Below are 25,924 nucleotides of genomic sequence, written 5' to 3' on the forward strand. Positions count from 1 at the left end.
CAGGACCACAAATACAAATTCCATCTAGACACTGTTGCCCTAGAGCACACAAAAAAACTATACATACCTTGGCCTAAACATCAGCGCCACATGTAACTTGCACAGAGGTGTGAACGATCTGAGAGACAAGGAAAGAAAGGCCTTCTATTCCATCAAAAGGAACATAAAATTTGACATACCAAGTAGAATCTGGCAAAAAAATACTTGAATCAGTCATATAAAACATTGACATTTATGGTTGTGAGGTCTGGTGTCCGCTCACCAACCAAGACTTCACAAAATGGGACAAACACCATATTGAAACTCTGCACGCAAAAATCTGCAAAAAATATCCTCCGTGTACAACGTAGAACACCAAATAATGCATGCAGAGCAAAATTAGGCCGATACCTTCTAATTATCAAAATCCAGAAATGAGCCGTTAAATTCTATAACCACCTAAAAGGAAGCGATTCCCCAAACCTTCCACAACAAAGCCATCACCTACAGAGAGATGAACCTGGAGAAGAGTCCCTAAGCAAGCTGGTCCTGGGGCTCTGTTCTAAACACCACAAACAGACCCCACAGAGCCCCAGGACAGCAGCACAATTAGACCCAACCAAATCATGAGAAAACAAAAAGATAATTACTTGACACATTGGAAAAAAATAACAAAAAACAGAGCAAACTAGAATGCTATTTGGCCTAAACAGAGAGTACACAGCGGCAGAATACCTGACCACTGTGACTGACCCAAAATTAAGGAAAGCTTTGACTATGTACAGACTCAGTGAGCACAGCCTTGCTATTGAAAGCCGCGTAGGCAGACATGGCTCTCAGAAGACAGGCTTTGTGCTCACTGCCCCTAAAATGAGGTTTCCACCTCACAAAATGAGGTGGAAACTGAGCTGCACTTCTAACCTCCTGCCCAATGTATGACCATATTAGAGACATATTTCCCTCAGATTACACAGATCCACAAAGAATTCGAAAACAAATCCAATTTTGAAAAACTCCCATATCTACTGGGAGACATGAACCTGCTGTAGTAGAGAGAGAGAGACCCAACCAAATCATGAGAAAACAAAAAGATAACTACTTAACACATTGGAAAGAATTAACAAAAAAAAAACAGAGCAAACTAGAATGCTATTTGGCCCTACACAGAGAGTACACAGCGGCAGAATACCTGACCACTGTGACTGACCCAAAATTAAGGAAAGCCTTGACTATGTACAGACTCAGTGAGCATAGCCTTGCTATTGAGAAAGGCCGCCGTAGGCAGACATGGCTCTCAAGAGAAGACAGGCTATGTGCTCACTGCCCACAAAATGAGGTGGAAACTGAGCTGCACTTCCTAACCTCCTGCCCAATGTATGACCATATTAGAGAGACATATTTCCCTCAGATTACACAGATCCACAAAGAATTCGAAAACAAATCCAATTTTGAAAAACTCCCATATCAACTGGGTGAAATTCCACAGTGTGCCATCACAGCAGCAAGATTTGTGACCTGTTGCCACGTGAAAAGGGCAACCAGTGAAGAACAAACACCATTGTAAATACACCCATATTTATGCTTATTTATTTTATCTTGTGTCCTTTAACCATTTGTACATTGTTAAAACACTGTATATATATATATATATGACATTTGTAATGTCTTTATTGTTTTGAAACTGTATGTGTGATGTTTACTGTTAATTTTTATTGTTTATTTCACTTTATATATTCACTTTATATATTATCTACCTCACTTGCTTTGGCAATGTTAACACATGTTTCCCATGCCAATAAAGCCCTTGAATTGAATTGAATTGAGAGAGAGACATAACCTGCTGTAGTAGAGAGAGAGACATAACCTGCTGTAGTAGAGAGAGAGACATTAACCTGCTGTAGTAGAGAGAGAGACATGAACCTGCTGTAGTAGAGAGAGAGATTAACCTGCTGTAGTAGAGAGAGAGACATGAACCTGCTGTAGTAGAGAGAGAGACATTAACCTGCTGTAGCAGAGAGAGAGACATCAACCTGCTGTAGCAGAGAGAGAGACATCAACCTGCTGTAGCAGAGAGCGAGACATCAACCTGCTGTAGCAGGAGAGAGACATTAACCTGCTGTAGTAGAGAGAGAGACATTAACCTGCTGTAGCAGAGAGAGAGACATCAACCTGCTGTAGCAGAGAGCGAGACATCAACCTGCTGTAGCAGAGAGAGAGACATCAACCTGCTGTAGCAGAGAGCGAGACATCAACCTGCTGTAGCAGAGAGAGAGACATTAACCTGCTGTAGCAGAGAGAGAGACATCAACCTGCTGTAGCAGAGAGAGAGACATCAACCTGCTGTAGTAGAGAATTAAAGTATTTGTCTAATTTATTGTGCTTCTGCTCCACTATCCTGGAGCGTGTTTTGTGTAGCTTGTTATTGGCCATAAGTCTTCAAAGTGGCATTAGGCTATAGAACCTCAGTGTGTTGCAATAGTTAGGAGACATCTAATCAGTATAAATTGGAATTAAATTCAGGGAATTATAATTTAAAGGACAAGGATAGGCTTCAACAACCAATAGCCAACAGGTAAGCTGCTACTTAATATTCTGAATGGAGTTGTTGTTTGTAACTGTAGGATCAGAAAGCACATGCACTGAAGCCTCAGTTAGCCTAGCTAGCTATTATTAGCTAGCTTAGCTAGCTTCTCTTCACAGTATGATGTATGCAGTCCAAAACAGGTTCTTCCAAATTATATATTATATATTCCGAACCATATTTAGGCAGCCATATTCTTTGAGTGTTGCTTGGGTGATTGTTCATGTCTCTGTGTTAGTTTGCATAAGTTTAGGCTGTTTAGGTTTTCACATTCCGTTTGTTGTTTTTGTATTGTTCGTGTTTCATCTTTATTAAAGAAGTATTTTATTAACCACGCTGCATTTTGGTCCGACACTCTTTCGACGGAAGAAAACCGTAACAAGTTGTCTCTATATTTAAAAAATATAATTATTAATTTTGGGTCCTGGTTGGAAAGTCGCAGGTCCATTTCGGAAAAGGGTGCAACTTTTGGCGAGGGCATTCCTTCACCATGTGTGGACAGAGCAATGCAATTTTACAAATATAAAACACAGCCTTTTGGACAACATCAAGTTCATAAATATGTTTAGAGATTGGTTGGTTTTTCTGGACGCTTCAGGCCAGATCTTCTTTATAGCCATATCTGCTCAGCAGGCTGTCATTCAACTATGCCCCTCACCTGCTCTTCATCAGCAGGATGGGATGTCCATCAGTACACGTCACCACACACACACACACACACACAGAAACGCACACACACACACACACACACACACACACACACACACACACACACACACACACACACACACACACACACACACACACACACACACACACACACACACACACAAACACTCCCATGGGCATTGTACAGGCCTGATCAGAAGTATGCTTGGATTTATCAGCCAGTTAAATGTCAAATGTTCAATTAGTCTAGAGAAGATAGTACTGTAGTATTGTAGCAACATAGTACTGTAGTATTGTAGTACCATAGCACCGTAGTATTGCAGTAACATAGCACTGCAGTATTGTAGTAACATAGTACTGTAGTATTGTAGCAACACAGTACTGTAGTATTGTAGTACCATAGCACCGTAGTATTGCAGTAACATAGCACTGTAGTATTGTAGTAACACATTACTGTAGTATTGCAGTAACATAGCACTGTAGTATTGTAGTAACATAGTACTGTAGTATTGTGGTAGCATAGTACTGTAGTATTGCAGCAACATAGTACTGTAGTATTGTAGTAACATAGTACTGTTGTATTGTAGTAGCATAGTACTGTAGTATTGCAGTAGCATAGCACTGTAGTATTGTAGTAACACAGTACCATAGTATTGTAGTGACATACTATTATGGTATTGCAGTAACATAGTACTGTAGTATTGTAGTAGCATAGCACTGTAGTATTGTAGTAACATAGTACTGTGGTATTGTAGTAACTGTAATGCTCCGGGTGTCGTGGGTGTGGAGTCAACTGCAGGAAACAGAATTTCAATGCTGTGCGTCTTTTTAATCGCGCTTAACACACCACAGGGTGCTCACAAAAGTAACATACAAAACACAACAGAGCCGAAGGTTACAATGAAATAATCCCGCACAACAACCAGGCGGGCCGGCTGTCTAATAAAGACAAACTAATTAACCCTACACAGGTGCTACCACTAAACATACAAGGAGGGGAGGAAAAAACAATCAGTGGCAGCTAATAGGCCGGTGACGACGACCGCCGAGCGCCACCCGCCCGGGAAAAGGAAACACCCTCGGTCGGACTCGTGACAGTAACATAGTATTGTAGTATTGCAGTAACATAGTACTGTAGTATTGTAATAACATAGCACTGTAGTATTGTAGTAGCATAGTACTGTAATATTGCAGTAACATGCTACTGTAGTTTTGCAGTAACATGGTACTGTAGTTTTGCAGTAACATAGTACCGTAGTATTGTAGTAACATATTGTTACGGTTTTCTTGCGGTGAAGGAGAGTCGGACCAAAATGCAGCGTGGTATTCTTGATACATGTTTAATGACGATGAAAAAACGAACAATACAAAAACACCAAACGTAACGTGAAAACCTATACAGCCTATCTGGTGCAAACAAACACAGAGACAGGAACAATCACCCACCAAACACTCAAAGAAATGGCTGCCTAAATATGGTTCCCAATCAGAGACAACGATAAACACCTGTCTCTGATTGAGAACCACTCCAGACAGCCATAGACTATGCTAGAAAACCCCACTAAGCCACAATCCCAAAACCTACGAAAAACCCCAAGACAAAACACACCACATAATAAACTCATGTCATACCCTGGCCTGACCAAAATAATAAAGAAAACACAGAATACTAAGACCAGGGCATGACACATTTTATCATAGTATTGTAGTACCATAGTACTGTAGAGTTGTAGTAACATAGTACTGTAGTAGCATAGTACTGTTATAGTGTAGTAACATAGTACTGTAGTATTGTAGTAACATAGCACTGTAGTAATGTAGTAGCATAGTACTGCAGTATTGTAGTACCATAGTACTCTAGTATTGTAGCACCATAGTACAGTGTTATTGTAGTACCATAGTACTCTAGTATTATAGTGCCATATTAATGTAGTATTGTAGTAACGTATTCCCATTTTACTGTAGTATTGTTGCACCATAGTACTGTAGTATTATAGTAACATTATCCATTTTACTGTAGTATTGTAGTAACATAGTCCCATTGTACTGCAGTAATGCGGAACCATAGTACTGTAGTATTGTAGTACCATAGTACTGTAGTATTGTAGTAACATAGTACTGTAGTGACATAGTACTGTACTATTGCAGTAACATAGTACTGTTGTATTGTAGCATCATAGTACCGTAGTATTGTAGTAACATAGTATTGTGGTATTGTAGTACCATATTACCGCAGTACCATATTGTAGTATTGTAGTAACATAGCACTGTAGTATTGCAGTAGCATAGTACTGCAGTATTGTAGTACCATAGTACTCTAGTATTGTAGCACCATAGTATTGTGGTATTGTAGTACCATAGTACTCTAGTATTGTAGCACCATTTTACTGCAGTATTGTAGCACCATAGTACTGTAGTATTGTAGCACCATAGTACCATGGTATTGTAGTAACACCGTACTGTAGTATTGCAGTAACACAGTACTGTAGTATGGTAGTAACATAGCACTGTAGTAACATAGTACTGTAGTATTGTAGTAACATAGTACCATATTATTGTAGTAACATACTATTGTGGTATTGCAGTAACACAATACTGCGGTATTGTAGTATCATAGTACTGTAGTATTGCAGTAACACAGTACTGTAGTATCACAGTAACACAGTACTGTAGTATTGCAGTAACATAGTACCGTAGTATTGTAGTAACATACTATTGTAGTATTGCAGCAACATAGTACTGCAGTATTGTAGTGACATAGCACTGTAGTATTGTAGTAGCATAGTACTGTAATATTGCAGTAACATGGTACTGTAGTTTTGCAGTAACATAGTATCATAGTATTGTAGTACCATAGTACTGTAGAATTGTAGTGACATAGTACTGTAGTAGCATAGTACTGTTATAGTGTAGTAACATAGCATTGTAGTATTGCAGCACCATAGTACCGTAGTATTGTATTAACATAGTATTGTGATATTTTAGTACCATATTACTGCAGTACCATATTGTAGTATTGTAGCACTGTAGTAATGTAGTAGCATAGTACTGCAGTATTGTAGTACCATATTACTCTAGTATTGTAGCACCATAGTACGGTGGTATTGTAGGGCCATAGCACTATAGTATTATAGTGCCATATTAATGTAGTATTGTAGTAATGTATTCCCATTTTACTGTGGCATTGTAGTAACATAGTACTGTAGTATTGTAGTAACATAGTCCCATTGTACTGCAGTAATGCGGAACCATAGTACTGTAGTATTGTAGTAACATAGTACTGTAGTGACATAGTACTGTAGTATTGCAGTAACATAGTACTGTTGTATTGTAGGACCATAGTACCGTAGTATTGTAGTAAAATAGTATTGTGTTATTGTAGTACCATATTACCGCAGTACCATACTGTAGTATTTTAGTAACATAGCACTGTAGTATTGCAGTAGCATAGTACTGCAGTATTGTAGCACCATAGTACTGAGGTATTGTTTACCGTAGTACTCTAGTATTGTAGCACCATAGTACTGCAGCATTGTAGTACCGTAGTACTCTAGTATTGTAGCACCATAGTACTGCAGTATTGTAGTACCATAGTACTCTAGTATTGTAGCACCATAGTATTGCGGTATTGTAGTACCGTAGTACTCTAGTATTGTAGCACCATAGTACTGTGGTATTGTAGTACCATAGTACCATAGTAGTATAGTGCCATATTAAAGTAATATTTTAGTAACATGTTCCCATTTTACTGCAGTACTGTAGCACCATAGTACCGTTAGTATTGTATTGTAGTAACATAGTACTGTAGTGACATAGTACTGTAGTATTGCAGTAACATAGTACTGTTGTATTGTAGGACCATAGTACCGTAGTATTGTAGTAAAATAGTATTGTGTTATTGTAGTACCATATTACCGCAGTACCATACTGTAGTATTGTAGTAACACAGTACTGTAGTATTGCAGTAACATAGTACTGCAGTATTGTAGTAACATAGTACTGTAGTATTGTAGTAACATAGTCCCATTGTACTGTAGTAATGTGGTGCCATAGTACTGTAGTAACATAATACCATTGTACTGTAGTATTGTAGTAACATAGTACTGTAGTAACATGGTACTGTAGTATTGGAGTAGCATTGTCCCATTGTACTGAAGTACTGTAGTACCATAGAACTGTAGTAACATAGTGTCTTAGTAATGTAGTATTGCAGCAACATAGTCCCATAGTACTGTAGTACTGTTGTACCATACTACTGTAGTAACATAATACCGTAGTACTGTAGTATTGTAGTACCATAGTACTGTAGCAACATAGTCCCATTGTACTGTAGTGCTGCATTACCATAGCACTGTAGTAACATAGTACCATAGTGCTGTAGTATTGTAGTAGCAGTCCCGTAGTACTGTAGTATTGTAGTAACGTAGTGCTGTAGTAGAGTTGAATCGTAGTGCTGTTGTGTTGCAGTACTATAGTATTTTAGTAATATAGTACCATAGTACTGTAGTATTATAGTACCTTGGTACTGTAGTAACATAGTACAGTAGTACTGTAGTATTGTAGTACAATAATAATGTAGTGATATAGTGCCACTGTACTGTAGTATTGCAGTACTATTGTAGAGTAGTAGCGTGGTACTGCAGTATTTTAGTACCATAGTACTGTAGTACCATAGTACTGTAGTTTTGTAGTACCATAGTACTGTATTACCATAGTACTTTAGTACCATAGTACTGTAGTATTGTAGTACCATAGTACAGTATGTTTTGTAGTACCATAGTACTGTAGTAACATATTACTGTAGTACATTAGTATTGTAGTACCATTTTACTGTAGTAAAACAGTACCATGGTACTGTTGTACTGTAGTAATGGTATTGTATTACCATAGTAACACAGTACTGTAGTACTGTAGTAACATAGTACTGTGGTACTGTAGTATCATAGTAACATAGTACTGTAATATTGTAGTACCCCAGTCACATAGTACTGTAGTACCATAGTAACATAGTACTGTAGTATTGTAATACCATAGTAACATAGTGTTGTTGTACTGTAGTAAATAGTAATGTAGTGACATAGTAACTTAGTACTGTGGTATCATATTACCATAATACTGTAGTATTGTAGGATTCTAGTATTGTTGTCACGCCCTGGTCTTAGTATTTTGTGTTTTCTTTCTTTATTTGGCCAGGCCAGGGTGTGACATGGGTTTATTTTGTGGTGTGTTTGTGTATTGGGGTTTTCGTAGGTTTTGGGATTGTGGCTTAGTGGGGTGTTCTAGCAAAGTCTATGGTTGCCTGAGGCGGTTCTCAATCAGAGGCAGGTGATTCTCGTTGTCTCTGATTGGGAACCATATTTAGGCAGCCATATTCTTTGAGTGTTTCGTGGGTGATTGTTCCTGTCTCTGTGTTAGTTTACACCAGTTTAGGCTGTTTCGGTTTTCACGTTACGTTTATTGTTTTTGTATTATTCGTGTTTCGTCTTCATTAAAGATGTATCGAATTAACCACACTGCATTTTGGTCTGACTCTCCTTCGACGGAAGAAAACCGTACCAATTATAGTAGTTTAGTTCCATATTACTGTAGTATTGTAGCACCATACTATTGTAGTATTGTAGCACCATAGTAACATAGTACTGTAGTATAATATAAACTAAGTACTGTAGTATGGAGTAACATAGTTGTGTAGTACTGTAGCACCAAAGAGTGTGCAAAGCTGTCATCAAGGCAAAGGTGGCTATGAAACATCTCAAATATAACATTGTTTTTGATTTGTTAAAAACTTTTTGGTTACTACATGATTCCATATGTGTTATGTCATAGTTTTGATATCTTCATTGCTATTCTACAATGTAGAAAATAGTACAAATGAAGAAAAACCCTTGAATGAGTAGGTGTGTCCAAACTTTAGACATGTACTGTAGCTATGTTATCCTTACTCATTGTGTTATTATTTCAAAATATTTTTTATATTTTCTCTCTGCATTGTAAGTAAGCATTTCACTTTTAGTCTACACTTGTTGTTTACGAAGCTTGGGACGAATAGAATTTGATTTGATTGTTTTGAGACAATGAGTGAGGCTTAGATTGACAAGGTTAGAGCTTAGAACTAGGAACAGGAATTTTTCTGGACGGGTCACTTAGTTTTGATAAATAATTAAATCTGTGATAGGTTTGTACCTACATGTATTTCCATAGTCCAAAATCTATCTAGCCATCTAATGTGGAGTTCCCACCACGTTGGTTACTATCCTATAATATTAGGGGTTAAGTGTAGATTTTAGAAAGGGCACAGTTGTTTTAGACAGGCCTCAGACATACTTAGCATACTGGAATATGAATGTCCCAAATGTGTTTTCAATGTTTAGAAATCATTATTTGTTGTATAATTAGCCCGGCCACAGTATGACTGAATGCTATCTTGAATATTTTGAGAAGAAACAAAGTTACAACTGCGTCTGGTTTGCTCCCAGCCAGGTCTCTAGACAAACTGTACAACTTTGCCGAGTGTGCTGGTCTGCATCTGGTCCTGGGGTTCAACGCCCTGCAGAGAAACCCTGACTCCTCCTGGAACTCCTCCTCAGCCTTCAGCTTACTCAAATACAGCGCCGGGAAGAAATACAACATCTCCTGGGAACTGGGAAACGGTCAGTATCTACTACACCACACTATATACTGCATTTCAAATATTGTACAATGTATGGTATTTAACACAGCAAAATTCTAAAGCATTGGACAGCACTGTACCTACAGGGGTATACAGGTGTATACGGGGTATAAAGGGGTATTCGGGGGTATACGGGCGCATACGGGGTATACGGGGGTATACAGGGGTATAAAGGGGTATACAGGGGTATACAGGGGTATAAAGGGGTATACAGGGGTATAAAGGGGTATAAAGGGGTATACGGGGTATAAAGGGGTATACAGGGGTATACATGGGTATAAAGGGGTATACAGGGGTATAAAGGGGTATACAGGGGTATAAAGGGGTATACGGGGTATAAAGGGGTATACAGGGGTATAAAGGGGTATACGGGGGTATACGGGGGTATACAGGGGTATAAAGGGGTATACAGGGGTATAAAGGTGTTATGACTGGTTTCATAAAGGTGTTATGACTGGTTTCATAAAGGTGTAATGACTGGTTTCATAAAGGTGTTATGACTGGTTTCATAAAGGTGTAATGACTGGTTTCATAAAGGTGTTATGACTGGTTTCATAAAGGTGTAATGACTGGTTTCATAAAGGTGTAATGACTGGTTTCATAAAGGTGTTATGACTGGTTTCATAAAGGTGTTATGACTGGTTTCATAAAGGTGTTATGACTGGTTTCATAAAGGTGTTATGACTGGTTTCATAAAGGTGTAATGACTGGTTTCATAAAGGTGTTATGACTGGTTTCATAAAGGTGTAATGACTGGTTTCATGAAGGTGTAATGACTGGTTTCATAAAGGTGTTATGACTGGTTTCATAAAGGTGTTATGACTGGTTTCATAAAGGTGTAATGACTGGTTTCATAAAGGTGTAATGACTGGTTTCATGAAGGTGTAATGACTGGTTTCATAAAGGTGTAATGACTGGTTTCATAAAGGTGTAATGACTGGTTTCATGAAGGTGTAATGACTGGTTTCATGAAGGTGTAATGACTGGTTTCATAAAGGTGTAATGACTGGTTTCATGAAGGTGTAATGACTGGTTTCATAAAGGTGTAATGACTGGTTTCATAAAGGTGTAATGACTGGTTTCATGAAGGTGTAATGACTGGTTTCATGAAGGTGTAATGACTGGTTTCATAAAGGTGTAATGACTGGTTTCATAAAGGTGTAATGACTGGTTTCATAAAGGTGTAATGACTGGTTTCATAAAGGTGTAATGACTGGTTTCATGAAGGTGTAATGACTGGTTTCATGAAGGTGTAATGACTGGTTTCATAAAGGTGTTATGACTGGTTTCATAAAGGTGTAATGACTGGTTTCATAAAGGTGTTATGACTGGTTTCATAAAGGTGTAATGACTGGTTTCATAAAGGTGTAATGACTGGTTTCATGAAGGTGTAATGACTGGTTTCATAAAGGTGTAATGACTGGTTTCATAAAGGTGTAATGACTGGTTTCATGAAGGTGTAATGACTGGTTTCATAAAGGTGTAATGACTGGTTTCATAAAGGTGTTATGACTGGTTTCATAAAGGTGTAATGACTGGTTTCATAAAGGTGTTATGACTGGTTTCATGAAGGTGTAATGACTGGTTTCATAAAGGTGTAATGACTGGTTTCATGAAGGTGAAGGTGTTATGACTGGTTTCATAAAGGTGTAATGACTGGTTTCATAAAGGTGTAATGACTGGTTTCATGAAGGTGTAATGACTGGTTTCATGAAGGTGTAATGACTGGTTTCATGAAGGTGTAATGACTGGTTTCATGAAGGTGTAATGACTGGTTTCATAAAGGTGTAATGACTGGTTTCATAAAGGTGTTATGAATGCCTTATGTATAACTCCTAGTGGCTATACACTATACAATATGATAGTAGCAATTCTATGATATATACAGCACATAAATGACAGTATAATAGACTTCCCAGTACATTGCTTACTTCTAGCTGCTCTGGTAAAGAAGTTGATATCATTGGCAGTGCTCATGATAACAAAACAAAATAAGTACTGGTGCTGGCCAAAGCCTTGAGAGGGCATGCAAATGTGTACGTTTTGACTCTGAGTCATAATTGAAAGGAAGCCTTTCAAAGAGTGAAGAGAGAGAGAGGTGAATATTTAGGCATGATGAAGGATGGAATGGTTTTTAAAAGGAGAAGTTGACAGCTGATGACTTTCTATGTGGTGCAGTCGACCCCTGCCAAAATGACAGATACAAGCACTCTCGCCAGAAGGTAGAAGCTGTGAGGTCAATGTGGGATTCTCTCCAACACTCTTGTGTTGGACAGCGTTAGAAAGACACGCTGTGTCTCACTGAAATACCATCATGAGTTTAGTTCTGGAGGTAGACCTGAGCGATATCCTTAGATAGACCAGCTGCAACATCAAAAAATTAGCTTTTTGGTTTTAATTTAAGGCTAGGGTTAGGAATTAAGGGTAGCAGTGTGGTTAAGGTTTGGTTAGGCATTAGGGATAGCAGTGTGGTTAAGGTTAGGGTTAGGCATTAGGGATAGCAGTGTGGTTAAGGTTAGTGTTAGGCAGTAGGGATAGCAGTGTGGTTAAGGTTAGGGTTAGGCATTAGGTTAGGGTTAAGGCCAGGGTTAGTTTAAAATCTGATTTTATGACTTTTTCTATTGCTTTAATTTCCTTCCTCTCTCCATCTCTCTCCAGAGCCTAATGGCTACCGAAGCATGGTGGGTCAGACAGTTAACAGTACCCAGCTAGCCAAGGACTACACCATGCTGAGAACACTACTGCAATCTGTACGCTACTACAGCCGAGCACACCTCTACGGCCCTAACGCTGGACCACCACGCAAGAACGCCATTCTGCTGCTCGACGGGTGAGTCACCTCACTGACGCCGTTTCAATTATAGATGCATTATGGATTGTCAATATAGTCAACAAAGTCCTAAACTATAGTATAAAACCATCTTTTGGAAATATGGTTTAAACAGTACACACACACACACACACACACACACACACACACACACACACACACACACACACACACACACACACACACACACACACACACACACATACACAGGCACAGACACAGACACACAAACACAAACACACACACAGGCCCAGTGTTTATGTAGAGGTCTCCAGTCTGGTGGTCCCAGGTCCTGGTCAAGTTAAATAGGCTGTCAGCTGAATAGAGTGTCAGTGGATTGATAAGGTGGCCGAGTGATTTCCCACCTGTCCTCTCTCTTCTCTCCTCTTTCTCCTCTTTCTCCTCTCCTCTCTCTCTCTCTCCTCTCTTCTCTCCTCTCTCTCCTCTCTCTCTCCTCTTTCTCCTCTCTCTCTCTCTCTCTCTTTCTCCTCTTTCTCTCTCTTCTCTCCTCTTTCTCCTCTCTTCTCTCCTCTCTCTCCTCTCTTCTCTCCTCTTTCTCTCTTCTCTCTTTCTCTCTCTTCTCTCCTCTCTCTCCTCTCTTCTCTCCTCTTTCTCCTCTCTCTCTCCTCTTTCTCCTCTCTTCTCTCTTCTCTCTCTCTTCTCCTCTTTCTCCTCTTCTCTCCTCTTTCTCCTCTCTTCTCTCCTCTCTCTCCTCTCTTCTCTCCTCTTTCTCCTCTCTTCTCTCCTCTTTCTCCTCTCTTCTCTCCTCTCTCTCTCTCTTCTCTCTCTTTCTCCTCTCTTCTCTCTCTTTCTCCTCTCTTCTCTCCTCTCTCTCTCTCTCTCTCCTCTTTCTCCTCTCTTTCTCCTCTTTCTCCTCTCTCTCTCCTCTCTCTCTCAGACCAGAGGATCTTTGTCTAGACCTCTATCTTAGATCCACTATTGGGACTTGCTATAAACAGGAGATTTGTTATATATTACATGGTGAATTTTTTCCACTGCGCAAAGATTGGATTTGTTAGACCAACATTCTAGAGCAGGGGTCCCCCCCCCCCCAAACTGTTCACACCCCTCTTGTTTGTGGAGGGAATTTTGCAGGTTTAAAGTTTATTTCCTGCAATTCTTCTAATTTTATAATTGGGTGCAAAGAAAATGTTGCATTTAAAAAAATATATATTCTTGCAATTTTTTATGTTTTATATGTCTCAATGTAATCAAGGTATGGAATGATTGTTATTTTGAAATATAGTCTGTTTGTAACGGCATTCTTCTATCTCCTCCTCTGATGAAGAGGTAGAACAAGGATCGGACCAAAATGCAGCGTGATGATGATTCATAATATAATTTTAATGAACCAAAAATACAATACAAGCGGAAACTACAAAATAATGAAAAGTGAAAACCGAAACAGCCCTATCTGGTGCAAACACATAGACAGGAACAATCACCCACAAAATACACAGTGAAACCCAGGCTACCTAAATATGGTTCCCAATCAGAGACAACGAGAATCACCTGACTCTGATTGAGAACCGCCTCAGGCAGCCAAGCCTACACTAGACACACCCCTAATCAGCCACAATCCCAATGCCTACAAAAACCCCAATAAGACAACACAATAAACCCATGTCACACCCTGGCCTGAACAAATAATTAAAGAAAACACAAAATACTAAGACCAAGGCGTGACACTATTTTGGGGTTTAGTTGATGAGTTTGATTTTCAGAAAGATTTAGCCAAAACATTATGCTCTGGAACAGTGGTTCCCAGACTGTGGGACACACAGGGTTGGCAAAGGTTTTTTTGTGACCCCCGTGCCCTTCCTGCCAACCCTGCGTGCCCCACAGTTTGGGAACCACTGTTCTACAGCATAGCTGTGGGATGATTATGCAATCAGGGCAGCTAAAATAGATATGTTTGATGTAAATGTTTTGGCAAAATCTTTTCTGTAGAAACACATCAACATAGAGTATATAACAGTAATGTTAGCAATCCTCTCACTATAGCATGTAACAGCTGAGAGGATGGTTTAGAGAAAGTCTTAATAGGAATTAGTAGGAAGATACTGTAGGACAAAACATCCTGTGTGAAATGGTCTTCCAAGACTTTCTGAAAATCAAACTCATCAACTAAACCCCAAAATAGACTGTATTTCAAAATAACAATCATTTCATACCTTGATTACATTGAGACACGATCATCAAAATGTTTTAATTTGTGGGAATACTTGGGAACAGATTTCCTAAATTAAACTATTTGTTTGCTGAATTCCTGAATGTCTTTTGACAATTTAAAAAAAAGTTTTTGCAGGAGGTCCAGGCAGGTCCTCCTCTACCATCTCCTCTCCCTCCTCCTCCTCCCATCCTCTCCCTCCTCCTCCTCTCCCTCCTCCTCCTCTCCCTTCTCTCCTCTCCCTTCACCTCCTCTCCATCCTCCTCCTCTCCCTTCTCCTCCTCTCCCTCCTCCTCCTCTCCCTACTCTCCCTCCTCCTCCTCTCCCTCCTCTCTCTCCTCCTCTTCCTCCCCCGTCCTCTCCCTCCTCCTCCTCTCCCTTCTCCTTTCCCCCATTTTTTCCTCTAGTCTGTCTCTGTCTCATGGTCAGGTGTGTGTGTGTCTGTGTGTGTGTGTCTCTGTGTGTGTGTGTGTGTGTGTGTGTGCGTGTGCGTGTGCGTGTGTGTGTGTGTGCGTGTGTGTGTCTGCCACACATGTTTGTTTAGAAACAGAGGCTAAGTGAACGGAGATAACATCAGTGTCAGATAAAAGATGTAACCAAGACTAAATATCTTTAACTGGTGAGAGTCGTGCCTTTCTGACAAGCTGTTTAGATAGAAGGATCTAGACATGCCAGAAAGACTCTCAGACCCAAATAAGGAGAGTTTCAGGTTGAGACTAACCGGTCCACATGTCTTGTTTATGTTGTGACTCCTTGGCTCAAACAGTTAGAAATACACACACACACACACACACACACAGCCTGGTCGGTCAGGAGGCACATATATATGAGACTAATCAAAAGTCATTTTGTGTGTCATTCCAAAATGTTGTGCTGGTATTTCAGTGGTGTTTAAAACTGAATTAGCTGATCTCTCTTGTGTTTTCATTACCAGGTTTATGAAGAACGCTGGTTCTGTTGTGGACGCTGTAACGTGGCAACAGTAGGTATTTTACCCCTTTTTCTATCCTATATCTGCATACCTATATCACTTAGGTTCAAACACACATTCCCTATTTATTAATAACAACAACAACAACAATAATAATAACAACAACAATAACGATAATAATAATAACAAAATAATAATATCAACAAAACCAACAACAATAATAATAATACTAACAGCAATACTAATTATAATAACAATAATAACAACAACAATAAATGAATAACAATATTAACATGAATAATAATAATAATATTAACAGCAACAACAACAAAAATAATAATAGTAATATGAACAACAGTAATATTTCTAATAATAATAACAATAACTATAACAATAATAATAATAATATAAAAAATAGTGATAGTAATGATAATAAGAATAACAATAATAAAAATAATATTAATAATAATAACAACAACAACAACATCAACAATAATAATACTAATGACAACAACAATAAATATAAGAATAAGAATAATAACAACAAAATTAATAATAATAATAATAATATTAATAGAAAAGTTGTCATTAAAAAGGGTTCCAGTCAAGCTATTTTCAAGGTAGAATGTTTCAATGACTTTTACAAAATACAAGCACTAGTGAGAACCAGCTGCTGAAAGAATGATATAGGGACATCTCCCTATCCTCGACTCCCCCGTCCTCTCTCCTCCATGACCCGGAAACCGATAAGTGGTCGAGTGGTCGAGGAGAGTGTCAATTAGTTAGTAGGCGAACGGAGGAGTGTCCTCACCTCCTTGATAGCCTCCTCAATAGCCTCCTCGATAGCCTCCCCCCGCTGATGAAACACAGAAGTATCCTAGCTGAGTACTGCACAGAAGAGTTTTGAGATCTCCCACAGCATAACTAGCTACATTTATTTTTTACTACATTACAGATTTAATTTGGGATTCCACCCCTTTAAACATCATTTGCATGATGACTCACAATGGAAGAGTCTCGTTAAATACAAATGCATTTGTTTCCACATTGCCTCTCCTCCCCTTCTCACCTTGGTTATCTTTGAAAGTGAAGAGAGGATGGAGGACAGAGGAGTTGAGCAAACCAATCTCCCATGGTTTTGGATTGGTATTTCTTTCTCTCTCTCTCTCTCTCTCTCTCTCTCTCTCTCTCTCTCTCTCTCTCTCTCTCTGTCAGAATGAAATAGTATGTGCTGTAGTTTCAAAATAAGGGAATACCGCTGTTTCGTGCAAGGTATTCACATATTTCTCTCATTATCACACACGCACACACACACACACACACACACACACACACACACACACACACACACACACACACACACACACACACACACACACACACACACACACACACACACACACCACACTGCAAGAGCAGGGCCTCGTTAAGGCCAAGGTCAGGCTAGTTAAGGGAAGGGGAAGGGGAAGGTTTAGTACAACACCACCCACACTGGTAAAGGCAAACCATATGCTTTCACACGCACACACACACACACACACACACAGCCTGGTCAAACCATATGCTTTCACATGCGCACACACACACACACACACACACACACACACACACACACACACCCTGCCAATTATCCTCTTTACACCACATGACTAGGTTTCTTCCACTGAGCTAAAGACTTAATTTGTTCCTGCCAGACAGACTGCTTGACAAGCTGACCTCTGTAAACCAACTTTAACTAATACAAGCCCTGAAAAGATGCCACCCTGAACGACAATAGGCTTGCTTGATGGCTAAGACTTGAAGACTTGTTTTAGATGCTGAAGGGATTTTGTCTTGTGTTTCTCTAAAGAGATACATTTGCACCAATCCATTCATAACAGCAGTGCCTCCTATTAGATTATGCATATTTGATACAGTTTACACATTGGAGTAGTTTAGCATGTAACAGCATGCTACATGTAAAGAACACAGAACACGTTGTACACCAAACCATACGCCAAATCCTATCTGTGACCAGATAGTTCACCACGCCTGTTATCTTCCTCTGTCTGGCTCTGTGGGGGAGCTCAGGTTAGAGATATAACACTAATCATCCACACCTCTTACACACAGACATGTACACACAGACATGTACACACAAACACACACACACACACACACACACACACACACACACACACACACACACACACACACACACACACACACACACACACACACACACACACACACACACACACACACCTATACAGACCTACCTTCCCAAATGTATGCTAACTTACTCCTCTCTACGGTACATGTTCAATATTCTCTTTCTCCTGTTCCTCCAGTACTGTTCTGTCTTCATCCTCACAGTGTGTTTGTGTTTTGTCTTCATCCTCATAGTGTGTTTGTGTTTTGGCTTCATCCTCATAGTGTGGTTGTGTTTTGTCTTCATCCTCATAGTGTGTTTGTGTTTTGTCTTCATCCTCATAGTGTGTTTTGTCTTCATCCTCAAAGTGTGTTTTGTCTTCATCCTCATAGTGTGTTTTGTCTTCATCCTCATAGTGTGGTTGTATTTAGTCTTCATCCTCATAGTGTGGTTGTATTTTGTCTTCATCCTCATAGTGTGGTTGTGTTTTGTCTTCATCCTCATAGTGTGGTTGTGTTTTGTCTTCATCCTCATAGTGTGGTTGTGTTTTGTCTTCATCCTCATAGTGTGGTTGTGTTTTGTCTTCATCCTCATAGTGTGGTTGTGTTTTGTCTTCATCCTCATAGTGTGGTTGTGTTTTGTCTTCATCCTCATAGTGTGGTTGTGTTTTGTCTTCATCCTCATAGTGTGTTTTGTCTTCATCCTCATAGTGTGTTTTGTCTTCATCCTCATAGTGTGTTTGTGTTTTGTCTTCATCCTCATAGTGTGTTTTGTGTGTTTTGTCTTCATCCTCATAGTGTGTTTGTGTTTTGTCTTCATCCTCATAGTGTGTTTTGTTTTCTTCATCCTCATAGTGTGGTTGTGTTTTGTCTTCATCCTCATAGTAGTTTGTGTTTTGTCTTCAATCCTCATAGTGTGTGTAGTTGTGTTTTGTCTTCATCCTCATAGTGTGGTTGTATTTAGTCTTCATCCTCATAGTGTGGTTGTTATTTAGTCTTCATCCTCATAGTGTGGTGTGGTTGTATTTAGTGTGGTTGTGTTTTGGCTTCATCCTCATAGTGTGGTTGTGTTTTGTCTTCATCCTCATAGTGTGTTTGTGTTTTGTCTTCATCCTCATAGTGTGTTTTGTCTTCATCCTCAAAGTGTGTTTTGTCTTCATCCTCATAGTGTGTTTTGTCTTCATCCTCATAGTGTGGTTGTATTTAGTCTTCATCCTCACAGTGTGGTTGTGTTTTGTCTTCATCCTCATAGTGTGTTTGTGTTTTGTCTTCATCCTCATAGTGTGGTTGTGTTTTGTCTTCATCCTCATAGTGTGGTTGTATTTGTCTTCATTTAGTGTGGTTGTGTTTTGTCTTCATCCTCATAGTGTGGTTGTGTTTTGTCTTCAATCCTCCTCATAGTGTGGTTGTGTTTTGTCTTCATCCTCATAGTGTGGTTGTGTTTTGTCTTCATCCTCATAGTGTGGTTGTGTTCTGTCTTCATCCTCATAGTGTGGTTGTATTTAGTCTTCATCCTCATAGTGTGGTTGTGTTTTGTCTTCATCCTCATAGTGTGGTTGTATTTAGTCTTCATCCTCATAGTGTGGTTGTATTTAGTCTTCATCCTCATAGTGTGGTTGTGTTTTGTCTTCAACCTCATAGTGTGGTTGTATTTAGTCTTCATCCTCACAGTGTGGTTGTGTTTTGTCTTCATCCTCATAGTGTGGTTGTGTTTTGTCTTCATCCTCATAGTGTGTTTTGTCTTCATCCTCATAGTGTGGTTGTGTTTTGTCTTCATCCTCATAGTGTGGTTGTGTTTTGTCTTCATCCTCATAGTGTGGTTGTGTTTTGTCTTCATCCTCATAGTGTGGTTGTGTTTTGTCTTCATCCTCATAGTGTGGTTGTGTTTTGTCTTCATCCTCATAGTGTGTTTGTGTTTTGTCTTCATCCTCATAGTGTGGTTGTGTTTTGTCTTCATCCTCATAGTGTGTTTGTGTTTTGTCTTCATCCTCATAGTGTGTTTTGTCTTCATCCTCAAAGTGTGTTTTGTCTTCATCCTCATAGTGTGTTTTGTCTTCATCCTCATAGTGTGGTTGTATTTAGTCTTCATCCTCACAGTGTGGTTGTGTTTTGTCTTCATCCTCATAGTGTGTTTTGTCTTCATCCTCATAGTGTGTGTTTTGTATTTAGTCTTCATCCTCATAGTGTGGTTGTATTTAGTCTTCATCCTCATAGTGTGGTTGTGTTTTGTCTTCATCCTCATAGTGTGGTTGTGTTTTGTCTTCATCCTCATAGTGTGGTTTGTTTTGTCTTCATCCTCATAGTGTGGTTGTGTTTGTCTTCATCCTCATAGTGTGGTTGTGTATTTGTCTTCATCCTCATAGTGTATTTGGTTGTGTTTTGTCTTCATCCTCATAGTGTGGTTGTGTTTTGTCTTCATCCTCATAGTGTGTTTTGTCTTCATCCTCATAGTGTGTTTTGTCTTCATCCTCATAGTGTGGTTGTGTTTAGTCTTCATCCTCATAGTGGGGTTGTATTTAGTCTTCATCCTCATAGTGTGGTTGTATTTAGTCTTCATCCTCACAGTGTGGTTATGTTCTGTCTGAATGGGAGTATTGCTCTATTAATAGGAGCATAAAGATTGTATAGAAGACTGGACACTCAGCGGGGGGACTGAGGTTATTTACAGCTAAATGGAGATAACAGAGAGCTGCGAGAGGAAAGAAGGAGCAGGAGGGTGATGGAGATTAGCCTTGCTCTCCACACTTTATTCACTGTCTCGCTGGACTCGTAAATCACGGGGGCCCATTTCCCTGAAGGGACACGTTTTATTCAGTGGCAGAGCTAAGATCCTCACAAGCACATGCCCGGCATGATCATACACACACACACGAGCGCACTCGTTGTATCTTGTCTCCCTTTCTCTCTCCTTCTTTATCTCTCTCACTTGCCTCATTTGCTGTCTCTTTGTTCTCCCTCCCTCCCTTCTTATCTTGTAACTTTCTTTCTCTTCTCTCTGACATCTTAAAACCTCAAATCTGGTATTTATCTACATCTTAACTATTCCTCTACATAAATCCTACTCTGCTCTACTGCTCTGAGACTGGCACGTCAGAGAGAGAACCAGTGTACATGGGAGACAGAGAGGGGGGGAGGGGGTGGAGAGGGGGGAGGAGAAAAAGTGAGAGAGATGGGGGAGAGCAAGGGGAGAGAGAGAGAGAGAGAAAAACATGGATATGCCGTTAGGAGACATCCCAGAAGTAGCCAGAATTGTTTAACTATTTTTTAGAATACATTAATGGTAAAAGAATAAGCACACACGGGATGTTTAAGGAAATGTATTGATTGTATTCTAAAACATTTCAACTGTACATCAACAAGACATGGTACATCTGAGGCCAGGAAGCCCATTGTTGGGCCAGCAGAGAGAGGGGTTCGGCTGTAAAGGGTATTTAGTGAGGATGAAACATGGCTGAGGAAACAACCGAGACAGCTCGGTCTCAGGAAAGGCCCAAAACCTGTATCTTTAAACTCTGATGTAAGTTCACCTTGAAAAACCTTTCTAATCATTATAGCCGCCGTTATAAACTGGGTCATTTGGGTCCTGGATGCTGATTGGCTGAAACAGCATTCCAGCCCTGTGTATATCAGACAATATACCACGGGTATAAGGTAAAATGACTTGTTTATTGCTATATGTATGTTGGTAACCAGTTTATAATAGGGTTTGTGGTATGTGGCCAATATACCACTGCTAAGGGATGTATCCAGGCAGGCAGTCCGCTTTGAACTGTGCATAAGAACAGCCCTTAGGCATGGTGTATTTGCCAATATACCACACCTCATCGGGGGTTATTGCTTCATTTTTATTTAACCTTTATTTCACTAGTCAAATCAGTTATGAACAAATTCTTATTTAAAATGACGGCCTACCGGGGAACAGTGGGTTAACTGCCTTGTTCAGGGGTTGAACCACAGATGTTTACCTTGTCAGGTCAGGGATTCTATCTAGCAACCTTTCGGTAACTGGCCCAACGCTCTAACCACCCCTCTCTGCCGTCCCTTCATTATAGCCATGTCATGAGATTTTTGAGAAGGTGCCATTTTTACTTTCTCACCATGTCAGTAGCAACATTGTGAGAATGTAGTGGAAACCAGAGATGGTTTAGGTGGGAAGTTAGTTTAGTGTTAGATAGCATTCTCTTTTTCAAGGCTCAAACAGCATCTGGAAATACAGTATATTGTGGATGAATTAATAAAGCGTTACAAAAATGTCCCAGTTACTACCAATGTCCACTACACTCTTAGAAAAAAGGGTTCCAGGAGGGTTCTTCACTTCCCCATAGATGAGTTAAAGAGGTTCTTCACTTCCCCATAGATGAGTTAAAGAGGTTCTTCACTTCCCCATAGATGAGTTAAAGAGGTTCTTCACTTCCCCATAGATGAGTTAAAGAGGTTCTTCACTTCCCCATAGATGAGTTACAGAGGTTCTTCACTTCCCCATAGATGAGTTACAGAGGTTCTTCACTTCCCCATAGATGAGTTAAAGAGGTTCTTCACTTCCCCATAGATGAGTTAAAGAGGTTCTTCACTTCCCCATAGATGAGTTAAAGAGGTTCTTCACTTCCCCATAGATGAGTTAAAGAGGTTCTTCACTTCCCCATAGATGAGTTAAAGAGGTTCTTCACTTCCCCATAGATGAGTTAAAGAGGTTCTTCACTTCCCCATAGATGAGTTAAAGAGGTTCCTCACTTCCCCATAGATGAGTTACAGAGGTTCTTCACTTCCCCATAGATGAGTTAAAGAGGTTCTTCACTTCCCCATAGATGAGTTAGAGGTTCTTCGCTTGTCCCCATAGATGAGTTAAAGAGGTTCTTCGCTTGTCCCCATAGATGAGTTAAAGAGGTTCTTCACTTCCCCATAGATGAGTTAAAGAGGTTCTTCGCTTCCCCATAGATGAGTTAAAGAGGTTCTTCGCTTCCCCATAGATGAGTTAAAGAGGTTCTTCACTTGTCCCCATAGATGAGTTAAAGAGGTTCTTCGCTTGTCCCCATAGATGAGTTAAAGAGGTTCTTCACTTCCCCATAGATGAGTTAAAGAGGTTCTTTGCTTCCCCATAGATGAGTTAAAGAGGTTCTTCGCTTCCCCATAGATGAGTTAAAGAGGTTCTTCACTTGTCCCCATAAATGAGTTAGAGGTTCTTCGCTTCCCCATAGATGAGTTAAAGAGGTTCTTCACTTCCCCATAGATGAGTTAAAGAGGTTCTTCACTTCCCCATAGATAAGTTAAAGAGGTTCTTCACTTGTCCCCATAAATGAGTTAGAGGTTCTTCACTTGTCCCCATAAATGAGTTCCCCATAAATGAGTTAGAGGTTCTTTGCTTCCCCATAGATGAGTTAAAGAGGTTCTTCGCTTCCCCATAGATGAGTTAAAGAGGTTCTTCACTTGTCCCCATAAATGAGTTAGAGGTTCTTCGCTTCCCCATAGATGAGTTAAAGAGGTTCTTCACTTCCCCATAGATGAGTTAAAGAGGTTCTTCACTTGTCCCCATAGATGAGTTAAAGAGGTTCTTCACTTCCCCATAGATGAGTTACAGAGGTCAATGGAATGCAGACTGTTGGGATGCCAGATTGGCTCACATCAAGTCATTCCGTTCCTAGTGTGGAAATTTTCCTTTAGGTTCCTAGTCTTTCGTCACATGATCACATTTATTTTGGGAGATTGCAAAATATGTCATTTTCATTCAAGACAGGAGAAATATATTGTTTCAGTTGTTTAGTTAAATTTTTCTCAACTTGTTTCTATAACTTTCTAGCAAGTCAGCTATCTTACAAAGCAGCTAGCTAAAATCTAGGCTATACCGTAGCTAGCAACCTCCACCTAATAATTATCATCAAAACAAATGTCAGTACCACCACAATAAACTAAAACGGGAGCTATAATAAGTATAATTGGTTTAACAGCCAATGTGTATTATTTTTAACATGTTATTAAAATAATACTCAGTTATACGAATGGATAATTGTTTACAAGTTGCTAGCTATGCTATAAATCCATCATATTTTTATAATCTTCTGTGGTTTGGTAACTTCCTTTTCTTCAACGGAATCTGGCCAGATTGAAGAAGACGCAGAGATTGGAAATTTCCCTGTAAGGTCTACCTGCACCTGATGGATTTGGCGCATGTGACAAATAATATTTGATTTGATTCGATTTTGATTGGATCCGGCGCAAGGTAACGGGGTGCTTATGGTTAATGTGAATGAGGCATAATATGCCTATTACATTAGGTTAGATTCACACATAGACCGCATGAGAGAGGAATGTAGGCTACACGACACAACGCCGAGAGAGACAGTGCATGACTAAAAACAGTACAGTAAGGGGAGCACATAGACAACTGTCTGGCTGACTGCTACTGCCTGAACAGAGATGAGATGATGACTTTAATTCATGAAAAAAAGTCAGTCATATACACAATATTTAGAATATTTGTTTTGACAATTTCATGTTTATTATTTTGGGCTTTGGAATTTCCTTTAAAATAATTGTAATTTCATTATTTCATAATGCATTTCATGTTTTTTTTTATATAATTGAAAAAAAGTGATGATTTTTAAATAATCAAACCAAAACCGAACAGACTTCAAAAAGCACTAATCGCTCAGCACTATAGCTAATGAAAGTTATGTGAGCACCATTCCAGTTGACAGCAAGTCATGTGAAATAAAGAAAAAGACTACCAGCCCACCTGTCAAGAGATGAGTCTCAGCTAAACAGTGCCTATACAAGCTGTTGATGTTGAGGGTTGACATTTATCTGACTCTTGCCATTTGATAATTCCGGTGAAACTGTCGGATTCCAGACGTCATTAATATTTGGACATGCACATTTGCATGATTAAATAGCTGTTATCATCTCAGCTAGCTAGCTAGGTATCAAATCATTATCTACACTGCACAGATACAGTTGAAGTCGGAAGTTTACATACACTTTGGTTTTTCAACCAGTCCACAAATGTCTTGTTAACAAACTATAGTTTTGGCAAGCGGGTTAGGATATCTACTTTGTGCATGACACAAGTAATTTGTTTTACAGACAGATTATTTCACTTATAATTCACTGTATCACAATTCCAGTGGGTCAAAAGCTTAGATACACTAAGTTGACTGTGCCTTTAAATAGCTTGGAAAATTCCAGAAAATTATGTCATGGCTTTAGAAGCTTCTGATAGGCTAATTGACATCATTTGAGTCAATTGGAGGTGTACCTGTAGATGTATTTTAAGGCCTACCTTCAAACTCAGTGCCTCTTTGCTTGACATCATGGGAAAATCAAAAGAAATCAGCCAAGACCTAAGAAAAATAATTGTAAACCTCCACAAGTCTGGTTCATCCTTGGGAGCAATTTACAAACGCCTGAAGGTACCACGTTCACCTGTACAAACAATAGTACGCAAGTATAAACACCAGGGACCATGCAGCCATCATACCGCTCAGAAAGGAGACACCTTCTGTCTCCTAGAGATGAATGTACTTTGGTGCGAAAAGTGCAAATCAATCCCAGAACAACAGCAAAGGACCTTGTGAAGATGCTGGAGGAAACAGGTACAAAAGTATCTATATCCACAGTAAAACTAGTTTTATATCGACATAACCTGAAAGGCCGCTCAGCAAGGAAGAAGCCACTTCTCCAAAACCGACATAAAAAATCCAGACTACGGTTTGCAACTGCACATGGGGACAAAGGTCGTACTTTTTGGAGAAATGTCGTCTGGTCTGATGAAACAATAATAGAACTGTTTAATGACCATAATAACCATCGTTATGTTTGGAGGAAAAAGGGGGACGCTTCCAAGCCGAAGAACACCATCCCAACCGTGAAGCACGGCGGTGGCAGCATCATGGTGTGGGGGTGCTTTGCTGCAGGAGGGACTGTTGCACTTCACAAAATAGATGGCATCATGAGGACGGAAAATTATGAGG

The 25,924-nt window shown here is 39.6% G+C and overlaps 1 protein-coding gene across 1 annotated transcript in view; it reads left to right on the plus strand.

Moving 5' to 3' along the window:
• Nucleotides 1-25,924, plus strand: part of LOC112223917 (inactive heparanase-2-like) — a 154,259-nt gene that overhangs the window by 76,158 nt on the left and 52,177 nt on the right. The window contains exons 2-4 of the mRNA XM_042306256.1: nt 9,710-9,879; nt 12,558-12,729; nt 15,834-15,881. Coding sequence (XP_042162190.1) covers nt 12,578-12,729; nt 15,834-15,881 — 200 coding nt within the window. The 5' untranslated portion in view covers nt 9,710-9,879; nt 12,558-12,577. The remainder of the gene's footprint in view (nt 1-9,709; nt 9,880-12,557; nt 12,730-15,833; nt 15,882-25,924) is intronic.

Source organism: Oncorhynchus tshawytscha, linkage group LG25, assembly GCF_018296145.1.
Source record: "Oncorhynchus tshawytscha isolate Ot180627B linkage group LG25, Otsh_v2.0, whole genome shotgun sequence".
Taxonomy (NCBI): domain Eukaryota; kingdom Metazoa; phylum Chordata; class Actinopteri; order Salmoniformes; family Salmonidae; genus Oncorhynchus; species Oncorhynchus tshawytscha.